Below are 11310 nucleotides of genomic sequence, written 5' to 3'. Positions count from 1 at the left end.
CACATATTGGCTCAAATAAACTCTTGGATATTTTATCGGTGCCTCAGGGTCTTTTTCCAGGTTGACAGGCTGAAGCCTGCTTCAGTGTCACCCACCCAAGGCCCTGGGCTATGTTTGTCTTTGGTGCAGTCCAAGGACACCAAGCCCAGAGAAGCTAAGCTAAGACTTGCCCAGGGTCACGTAATGAGCACCAGGAACTCAGACACAATTACAGAGCCAAGGCTGATTCCACAACAATCTCCCCTTTCTTTCCAGAATGTTTCCATGTGCTTGTGTGAACTCAAAGAAAACAGGGGAACTCTGACAGGAAAACCAGAAAATGATTTTAATTCCCAAGCATGTGGTGGCCTTTCTAATAGTTTAAACTCAAGCTTACCCCTGCTCCAGGTAGAGTGTGACAAGTTTCTAGCAAGGTATCCAGCCTTACCTTCCCTACAAAATGCAGTCCTGCCCCAAAATTATCCTTCTGGTTTGACCAGTTTTGCAATTACCCCCAAACTTGGTTTGTTTGTTTTTTTATTGTTGTCAGCAAACATACTCTTTAAAATGCCATCCCATCTGCCTAGAGAGAGGGAGGGGGCTTGGAGGGTTTTCTAGTTCATCATATTACCTCCATGGAAAAAAGAAGCTGTCTTTAAATAAAAAAGAAAAATTAGAAATAGGATGATTCTACCATCTTCATAGAACCAACTAGAACGGGCACAGATTCTAAATACAATAAATCCATGTTCATCTGGAACACCTGGCAAATGGCCCCTTCTGTTTAGTGGATAAGGTGTTTTTCTAAGCATGCTATTCGACCCAGAAGGCATAAGGAAAAGACCAATAAATCTGATTTCAAAAACCAGAAACTTCCTATATGGGGCTGGGGCGGAGGCAGAACCCACCACCAATCGAAGCCAAACAACAAAGGGGGGTGTGGGTAAGAGTCTGTGTAACAAATGTAACAGATAAAAGGCTATTATACCTAATATGTAAAGGGCTCTTACAAAATCATTAAGAAGAAAACAAAACAACAGCTCTATAGAACAATGGGCAATTCACAGAAGGTACTTAAACTCAACAATAAAAAACAAAAATTAAAACAGTAAAATATTTTCCATCTATCAAATAATTTTATGAATACACCATCCTTCTCTAGTTAGTTCAAACATTCTGGATGGAGCTCATCAAAATGTAACACAAAGTCCCTGCTTTCATACAAGCCATTTGTAACTTTCTAAATAGGGCCATAAACAAAAATATAAATTATGATAAAGGTAACGTACAGGCCTCCTCAGACCTTCACTAAATGGCTCTAGATGGTGTGTCTTCAGATTTTTTGGACAGCTTTGCATATTTTTTGAAAACTCCTCTTGATGGTTGATGGCTACTTCTTGCTTTGTCTGCAGTGCTTTGGTTCTACTAGATTCTTGAAAAATAGCCAACTGTGTCAGAATCACCTGCAAAATAAGAGGAAATAGGGACCAAGCAAGGGCTTTGTGCATGACCTCTGTAACAATTTTGGCTTGTCCAGGGCCATTTAGGGCATCCTACCTGGGCCTCTGCCACAGTTCAGGTGGGTAACATTGCCCAGAAAGCAGAATTCCCCATAAGCTAGCAGTCACCATATGCCACACGGAATCAGACTCCTTTCCTCTTTTTCTGGCCTCAACAGGTCTCAGCAAGACCACAGCACATATCTTGAAATTTCCATCCAAACAGCCCCTCAATGCCTGCTTCTATGGACAACCACAGATGATGTTGGGAAACATGGTGACCAAATTGCCCTGCCGTGGCCCACCCTGTCATTTCATCTCAGGAATAATTTTCACTCAAGAACAAAAAGCACTCTGTTTTTAAGATGCACAGTTTCACTTTCAGCCTGTATGATTTAGGATGAGAACACACCTAACACAATCCATAAATACTTATTTTCAAAAAGGAAGTACAGGATGCCTGTGTCACTATGCTGATAGCAGCCTGGTATGGGGAGGTTCTATTTCCAAATCAATTTTTCTTTCATAGCTGGATAATAAAGTTCAGTTGTTAAACACATGGGGCAGATTAGTTTTACAGATCCTGGGTTACAAGGATCATAATGGGAGCCACTCGAATTACAGCTGATGGAGATGAATCATTTATTAATCTGGGGGTGGGGGTTGTCACAGCTCAGTTCACTATAAGGCCTATTTTTGAGGATAAGAGCCCTGAGAATGTCCACGTTCCCAAAACTGGTTCCTGCTCTAAATTCTACTATCTAAAGAGGAAAGAATGTTTACTAAACAATTCCAAATATTGCTTTAAGAAGTCACTCCTATGATATGCCAACTCTTTGTCCATAATTGCCTTCTTTGGCAAAAACCAGCCTTGAACTGGGAATGCAGTTGGGAAAATTATTTCTCTTACTTGCTGTGTGGCTGGGGAGAAGTTAGTTAACTTCTCTGAGCTGCAGTTTCCCCATTTATAAAATGAGTTTCGGGACTGGCCAGTTAGCTCACTTGGGGCTGATAACACCAAGGTTTAGGGTTTGATCCCTGTACTGGCCAGCTGCCAAAAAAAAAGTAAATAAAATAAAATGAGGCTAATAATGGACCCTACCTCACAGGGTCATTGAGAGTCTCACACGAGGGTATATAAATAAAGGGCTTAGCACAGTTTCTGGGACCTAGTAAGTGCTCAATAAGAAAGAAAGTATTATTATGTATTAGTATTATAATAAATTATTTCATCATCTTCATCCTTCCTAACAGGCAAAGCTTTTCTTTAGAGAGGAAATCCAGAAAACAATCATTTCAGTGATTAAGAAATCAAAGGAGAAAGAGAGGAAAGGAGGGAGGAGGGAGAGAAAGAGATATTGATTGATTGATTGATATGGGTAAAATTAGCAGAAATCTTCCAGTCATAAAATAATGACCTCAAATGTATTCCACATCATTAAAAAAGATATCTCAGAGGGAGTGAAGTTAGGAAGTTGGAGGAACAGCAATGCAGAAAATGAATCATTTCGGAACATGAGGCAGCGTGAATCAGCTGCCTAACTGCCAGGGTAGAAAGCAGAGGTTTTTTATAGGACCCTGGAGAGGGCTCATCCCCCATAATGACTTTGAAAAGCTCAGACACAGTTAACACTGTAACAAAAAAAAAAAAAAAAAAAAAAAGGCCTGAAAAAAAAAAAAAAGAAAGAAATAAAAAGAGGTGAGAAAAATCCCCCCCCCCCCTTTAAAAAAAAAAAAAAAAAGGCCTGAAAAAAAAAAAAAAGAAAGAAATAAAAAGAGGTGAGAAAAATCCCCCCCCCCCCTTTAAAAAAAAAAAAAAAAAAAAAAAAAAGGCCTGGATACAAATAACATGTAAGAATGTAATAAGAGGTGCTAAGATTCACCCAGGCCCATTTAAACTGAAACAATGAAACCTAAGACTAGAACCCAACATTTCCATTCTAATAAGCTCATTGAAATAAGCACACTGTCATACCAGATGGGAACTTCCTAACGTTTCCCCTCCTCAACAAACAGCACTAAAAGTTCTTTCTGCCCTAGAAGACTTCCAGCATCCTCCTGTTTTCCTGATGCAGTGCCGGCCTCCCATTATGGGGGTGGAGGATAGGAGATAGGGGTGGGGTGGGGGATGGGAGATAGGGGTGGGGTTGGGGGCACTTGCTTCAAAGGCCCATGGGCCACTTTCTAGCTTTGTGATCTGGTTAAATCCCTTCATCTCTCTGAACCTTGGTTTCCTCTTCTATAAAATGGTGCCCATTCCTCCTATTTCTTAAAGTCATCACAAGGATTAGAAATGAGTTATGCCCTAGTTCAATGCTTGACCTGGGAGCCACTCAGAGTAGGGGTTACGCTAGCTCTGACTGAGGTCATGCATTATATTTTACAAAGCCCCTTGTCATGAATTCTTCCCATTCTCTTTCAATTTGACATTGGCTGGACATTTGCGAGCTGCCATGTGCATTTCTGGGTCCCAGGAGGGCCTGAATTCTGCCCCTAAGGGATTCACAGCAGAACGCTGTCCTTCCAAGCAGCCTTGTGCAGCAGATGATATAAAGACAAGGAACGAAGGTAAGGAGGGACTAGATCAGCTGGCAAGCAACAGCATATGGTTGGATCTTTTCTCTCCTGCTTCGCAATTCTATTCCCTCCAGCAGCAGAGGCCAGACTCTTCTGAACACAGAAAGAAGATTTCATCCAAATCATCAGGGGACAGGGCAGGTGGGCGCCATTGGTCTATACTCTGTGCTGGCCTAAGACATTATAAAGGAGGATACTGGAGTGATTCTCAGGCTTAAGCAGCCAGGCAGTTGGCCCCAAGCCTTGGAAATCCGTCACCAAGACTCAGAAGTGGCTTCTTTTTGGCAGATCTCTGTTTCCCAAGGGCTGTGTGGCAAGAGGTCCAGTTTCTAAAGGCCTAGGGCTGTCTGTCCTACCTGTGCTAAGATGGGGTGATTCCGGGCATTGAGCAGCAACATCATTTTATGTGATCACCTCCATCGACCATGCTGGAGGCTCAGCTTCCCCATTTTACAGTTGAGGCTGCAGACTCAGAGAGGGGAAGTACTTGTACATGGATACACAGCTTTGGCCCCACAAAACCCAAGCCGGGCCTGGCTCGGCTTGACACTCACATCCATGTTTCTTTCCATTCATCTGTCCACAGTGTTCAGGACATGGATGTCAAAGGAAAACAACCAGATTCAAAGTGATTTCTCCCTCTGAGCCTCAAAAACATCCTACTCATGGGTTGTTACGCAGATCAACAGGATAATACAACAGGGCTGGCAGCAGCCCCTCCCACCAGGTTACTCAGATTGTACTCAGGCCAGGTGACATCATGAGTGTGACCCACCAACATGCCACCAGCACACAGTAGGCACTCCTAAAGGCTAACAAAGCCTCACTTACTACTTGCAAACACACCTCCCACTGACGACAGGAGTCTGTGGGCAGTTTCAAAATTATGAAAACTATTGCAGAAAGTGTCTATTTGGCTTCTTCCGCTGCCACAAGATGTTTCTTCTTCCAAGTGTCCCTCCCAGGCCACAGTCTATATCCTGTTCCTATAGAATCCAGCTCTCAATAGACACAACCAAAATGATAACTAACCTGCTACATTAGGAGGGTTAATACAGTTTCTTTTTTGTCTTTCTGGGGATATGCTACACACACACACACACACACACACAGAGCATATGTTTGTTTTAACTTAAGAACAAAAAAGACCCAAAACATTGCAGGGACTGTGGTAGGTGGTCTCAAGTCCCAGAAGCTTGTTGCAATGGGGGGAGCTTCTTACAGATCAAGGGGTGCTGATGGGGCTGGTTCCCAGGTGGTTAGACAAATGCTCCATGTAAAGGAAAATCTCACTTGTTTGGGGCTTCCCCCACCAGATGACTTTTACATCCTAGTCATTCTAGTTTGCATTCAAATAAGCAGGAGTTACAAACGCCACTTGGCAGGCTGATTATGAGTTATACACCTCAGAGGAAACCTGCATATCTAGTCTGTGCCGCTCATGCCACTTGTCATGTGGACAAATTACCATGATGCCAGCAGAGCCACTGGATTTCCTCAGTGGCCAAGCAGGCTGGCTATACTGGGGGTCTTCTACTCTACCAGAGAGGAGGCCAGGACAGCAGGCAGGTACAACGGCAAGATTACTGCATAAGGAGTCCAGAGGCCTGAGTTCTAGTCTGGCTCTACTGATTACTCACTGGCTGTATGACCCTGGACAAGTCACCTAACCTCTCTGGCCTTGGTTTCTTTGGCTGTAAAACAAGAATCTAATTCTGTGCTTCTAGGCTGCCATGGCCCCCCAAAATGGAGCAAGCATTGAACCAAAAGTGATAAAAAAAAACAAAACACCACTCCTTTGGGGATCACTCTAGGACTATGAATGAGTGCCAGATGCCTGTAAAGCCAGATTCCACAGACACCTGTGTAATTAAGCAGAGAGGCATGAATGAATAAAAATCACTCCTAGAATGTGGATCTCAAGAACTGAGAGGTGGAAATCATTACCTTCAGTTCCTCCATTTCTGGTTTCTCCCTAAACAGTGAGAGCAAACAGGTGTCATTTCATGTACCAACTCTGATTGACCTGGAGTGGTTGTGGTAAGAAAGACGCAGGGCTGGCTGGTTAGCTCAGTTGGCTACAGCATGGTGCTGATAACCCCAAGGTCCAGGGTTCAATCCCCATACTGGCCAGCTGCCGAAGAAGAAAAGAAAAGGGGGGGGGGCGGCCCATGGCTCACTTGGGAGAGTGTGGTGCTGAGAACACCAAGGCCACGGGTTCAGATCCCTGTCTAGGGATGGCCAGTTAGCTCACTTCGGAGAGTGTGGTGCTGACAACTCCAAATCAAGGGTTAAGGGCCGAGCCCGTGGCACCCTCGGGAGAGTGCAGCGCTGGGAGCGCAGCAGCGCTCCCACCGCAAGTTCGGATCCTATATAGGGATGACCCGTGCGCTCACTGGCTGAGTGGGCGGTGCAGCCAGTCTCAAAAAAAAAAAAAAAAGGGGGGGGGGGGCGGCCCATGGCTCACTTGGGAGAGTGTGGTGCTGAGAACACCAAGGCCACGGGTTCAGATCCCTGTCTAGGGATGGCCAGTTAGCTCACTTCGGAGAGTGTGGTGCTGACAACTCCAAATCAAGGGTTAAGGGCCGAGCCCGTGGCACCCTCGGGAGAGTGCAGCGCTGGGAGCGCAGCAGCGCTCCCACCGCAAGTTCGGATCCTATATAGGGATGACCCGTGCGCTCACTGGCTGAGTGGGCGGTGCAGCCAGTCTCAAAAAAAAAAAAAAAGGGTTAAGATCCCCTTACCGGTCATCTTTAAAAAACCAAACAAACAAAAAACACGAAGATGTTGAGGCTGTGTCTGGGCTCAAAGGTATCATGATTGATTAATAATGCCTTCCACAGGTACAGGATATGAAAGAGGTATTTTATATGCCTTTTAATTTCATCACATATTTTAATTTGGAAAGAGAGAGAACAGCAAAGCATTTTCAGCAAGCACCCAGAAGAATGGGAGTGGAACCAAAAGCATTCATTCATTAAATACTACTAGCTCGCCAAATGCCAGGCACTGAAATACTCTTAAGTCACAGAATGTTTGATAGGTTCAGTGGGAGTTTAAGGGAGTCACGAAAGACATTCTGGATGAGGTGACTGTTAAGCTAATTCCTTAAGGATAAGTGGAACTGAGCCAGGCAAAAGGAAGGGGATGGGCTAGAGAGCCAAGTGGTGCGATAGGCAGAGGGACTGATGTGGGTAAGTGGAGGCCAGTGATAGCATGGTACCATTTGTGAGGTTGCAAACCATTCAGAAAGGCTACAGCACAGATTTCAAGGTGGGTAATAGGGAGCCACTAAGGCTTCTAGGCAGGGAGTGGAAAGACAAAATAACATCTAAGTTTCCCCACCCCTGCCATCTAATTGTTAATTCTCTAGATCAGCTGCAAAAGTGACCTAAAAAATGAGAAAGTAGGCCTCACAGGAGTCAATCTTGCAAACTGATCAGTCATGTGAGATCCGATTACTGGATGAAGGTAGAGAAAGAAGATGGACAAAGGGCTGGTCTCTAAGTATATGCAGTAAAACCTGTACAACCCAAGAGATTCAGACTGGAGATACAGAGGAGGGGCTAGCCCAAGATGTGCATGCTCTAAACACGGCAAGTGGGAAACTGATCTGTAGCCCATACCCAGTGAAGCAAAAGACTAAGCCCAGCCAATTCTACCACAAACCACACCCAACAAAGGTTTAAGAAATGTGGCTGCTTTAATAGGTTGAGGGCCTCCACACCCTTCAGCCCAGCAATTTCACTTCTAAAAATGAGAAATAACCAAAGAGTGTGTGAAGAAACATATACAAGGATGTTCACTGCAGCCTTGTTTGCCAGAGCAAAAAATACGAGGCAATGTGAATATCCAACAGTACGGGATTGGTTAAATAGACAATGGCCACATTCAAACAATGGAATCCTAAACAGCTATGAAAAATGATGACAGAAATGGAAAGACAGTCATGCTATATTGTTAGCTGGAAAAGGAAGTTATACTTTTTTTTCCAAAGATAAATAGAAATGAGTGTGGAAAGAAAATACTATGTGAATGTGAGAGGATTAAGTGAACTAATCTTTATAGAGGACTTTTGCATAGTAAGTGCCCAATAAATGACAGAGAGATTTGCATATAACATTTGTTTTTGCTCCATTTCCCCTCAATCAACAGTCATCCTTGCAGAATTAAATACTTTTTAAAAACACAGCTTTAGCCCTTGGTCATATTTATATCTAGAGCAATGGTTCTTAATCGGGGTAATTTTTGCCTCCCTAGAGACACAGTATTTTAGATAATCACAACATGGGGAGACGGGGTGCTACCGGTATCCACTAGGTAGAGGCCGAGGATGCTGATAAACATCTTACAATGCACAGGACAGCCCTACCACAAAGAATGATCCAGCCCCAAATGCTGGCAGTGCCATGGTGGAAAAACCCTGGCTTGGAGGAAACTCACTGCAATGGCTTTCAGACTCCTTGCTTCCATCACCCCAGACCAGCTCCATTCAAGAGTCACACACACCACTCAGATCACTCAGGTGAGCAGATGCTCCCAAGATCTAGACAAACCCCTGATGGTGGATTTCAATCAACCACTGAGTCCTGGAGAAAAGCCACCAGTGGAAGAATCCTCCTAAAACTTGAGTCTTAAACCCTCAGGAGAAATTCCCTCCCCAACCCCCACCACCGAGAAGAACACCATGGTTTAAAATGAATTATCACTTTTTTTTTTAGAGTGCTAAGAATTATTCTCTTTGGTGAACACAAACAGCTCTGGTGGTTAATATGTTGTGGGCCAACCCCACTGAGGTTTCTGCATAAATGGTGCTTCTGTTAACACATGTGACACCCCACAATACAGGGATCACAGCAAAGACAAGGATCCTTTGAGACCAGTGAAAAGGAGGAGGAGATGCTCTTCAGCCCTGGCACTAGATCACTGCTGGCTCCAGTTACCACCTCCCCCTCTCCTCTGAAAGCAGACAGATAACAGCATCAAATAAAGATGCCCCCAAATGTACAACTGATCGGTAATCTCACTGAAGATAAGGGAAGAAAAGACTACAGAGCTTAACCTGGGGTTTCTCCACCTTGCAGGTGCTGACATTTGGTGCTGTATCATTATTTGTGGCAGAGGACTAGCCTGTGCTTTGTAGGATGTTTAGCAGCATCCCTGACCTCTATCCGAGAAGCCAGTATCAAGCCACTCCCTCCCAAGTTGTGACAAACAAAAAACGTCTCCAGATATTTCCAGATGTCCCCTGAGGGGCAAAATTGCCCTCAGTTGAGAACCACTGGCTTAAACAGATTCTAAATCCTTGTCCAGGGCAAGCTGTCTCTAATCATCAAATATTCATAAAACCAAAGAGGAAAAAATAAAATAAAACAAAACAAAACTCTTTCACAAAAATAACTTCTCAATGCTAAATCCAGTTAGCTCCTAAGTCCCTGCCTGGAGATGCAGTATTATCTCAAGACTGTGATACTGATAGTAAGAAAGTGTTGTACATTCAACAGTATTAACTGAGCACCTACTATGTAGCAGGCATTGCTCTGGGCACTGGGGACACAGCAGTGGATGTAAAAGACCAAGGCCCTGATCTCAGGTTGCTTATTCAGGTCTGAGAATCATATAAACCAGGCAGTTGCACACTGATTAATCATCTACTACAAGAAGGAACTAAAACTGGATCCAGGAACTTATGTGTGTGTGTGTGTATCTATATATATGTATAACCACTCCCCCACAGCTGAGATCTATTTGGCACTTACAAACTCAGTTCTTTACACACACCACCTCATTTACTCCTCACAGCTAGCCTAGGAGACCAGCACCCCCACTTCACAGATGGGAACACTGAGGCTCAAGAGGTGGAGAAGAACTGTGGACTCCACCTAACTACACCGCCCCCACCCCACCCCCACCCCCGGAGCTCACGGCACTCAGGAGACTACCACCAACAAGCCCTGATCACCCACTAGGGGCAAAGTGAGTGACTGCCCTGGATGCCAAATTTCTTCAGTTAGTCGGTCTTAAGGTTTTGCCTGTTTGTGGGTTTCAGCTGGACTCTGCCTTGGGGGCTGGTATCTTCCTGCAATGCCACCAAGTGCATCAGCAGGGCGGGGCACTGGGAGAGCCCACATGGAGAAGAAAGCAGAAGCTCAGGTTGCACCCTTTACCCAACCTGAAAAGCAAAGGGCAGGGGCAGATGGCACTGGCTTCTATTTCCCATTTTCCATCCAGGGGCTGGGCGGGGCTGGGCTGAAGGAGAGGAGGAAAAAGGGTCTGAAACTGACTTAGAGAACACCTTCCCAGTTCTCTCAGGACCTTCTTCAACACGACCTATGGGGGAAGGGTCTTCCTCTTTTAGAGCCCAAACTGAGGGAGGGACTCCTGCCCAGCACCCGGTGTCTGACATCATCCCACAAAGCAGCTCCCCCTTTCCTGACCCCTGTTCTAAATGGAGGGAAAACTTTAGGTGGCTTCCCCTAGAAACAGGCCCTGGAGTTTTACAACTCCATCTTCAAAATCCTCCTGCCTGTCCCGCCTCATCAGGCTTCCTCCCCTTGGAGGGGAGGGAGACAGAGTCTTTGATTTGGAATGGAGAAATTGTGAGGGAGAAAGGGTACCCCGAGAGAGAGAGGCTGGAGAATTTAAGGGAAAAAATAGGTTTATAAAATGGGAGAATTCATTTTAAGAGGGGAGCTGTGGGACATTCTAAAAGAAAAGAAGGGGTGAAGGACTTTGGGGGAGACGAAGGATTGGAAAATGCCTAGGGGAGATGGAACTTAGTAAGGGGTGTTTGGGAGAGATGGGTGATTGGGGCAGGGGAGGACTGGGGGACATCTGAGGGATGTGAGGAATGTGAGATGCCGGGGGAGATGGAGGATGTGACATGTGCATGGGAAAGAGGATTTGGGAGTGGTCGGGGGCAGGAATAATTTGGGGCGCTTGGAGGGAAAGGGGATCTCGGGTGCCTAGGGAAATAGGACTCGGGGTGCCTAGGGGAGAGATGACTTGGGGTTGCTCGGGAGGAGGATGCGGGTGCGCCTGGGAGCGATCTGGGGCAAGGCTGCGGGCCAGCTCCCCGCTGCACCCCGGCTCACCGAAGAAGGGCGGCAGGTGGGACACCGCCTCGAGGAAGGGCCCGGTCTCGATCTGCTTGTCCGCGGGCAGCGGCTTCAGCAGGTGCTCGGCCAGCAGCGCCATTTCGGGGTCGAGGCCCGCGGTGATGCCCCAGCCGGCGCCGCGGGCGTCCACGCCGCCC

The 11310-nt window shown here is 45.7% G+C and overlaps 1 protein-coding gene and 1 non-coding gene across 2 annotated transcripts in view; one reads left to right on the top strand and one right to left on the bottom strand.

The window, feature by feature from the left end:
• Nucleotides 1-11304, bottom strand: part of LOC103610645 (glycolipid transfer protein) — a 24477-nt gene extending 13173 nt beyond the window's left edge. Inside the window, exon 1 of the mRNA XM_008594763.1 lies at nt 11150-11304. Within this exon, the coding sequence (XP_008592985.1) occupies nt 11150-11252 (103 nt within the window). The 5' untranslated portion in view covers nt 11253-11304. The remainder of the gene's footprint in view (nt 1-11149) is intronic.
• On the top strand, nt 6115-6188 carry TRNAI-GAU. The gene has a single exon. It is a non-coding gene; the product is annotated as a tRNA-Ile (tRNA).
• Nucleotides 11305-11310: the final 6 nt, after the last annotated feature.

Source organism: Galeopterus variegatus, unplaced genomic scaffold (genome assembly GCF_000696425.1).
Source record: "Galeopterus variegatus unplaced genomic scaffold, G_variegatus-3.0.2 Scaffold11459, whole genome shotgun sequence".
Classification (NCBI taxonomy): domain Eukaryota; kingdom Metazoa; phylum Chordata; class Mammalia; order Dermoptera; family Cynocephalidae; genus Galeopterus; species Galeopterus variegatus.
Note: the sequence above shows the minus strand (reverse complement) of the source record. Positions and strands in the feature narration are given on the sequence as shown.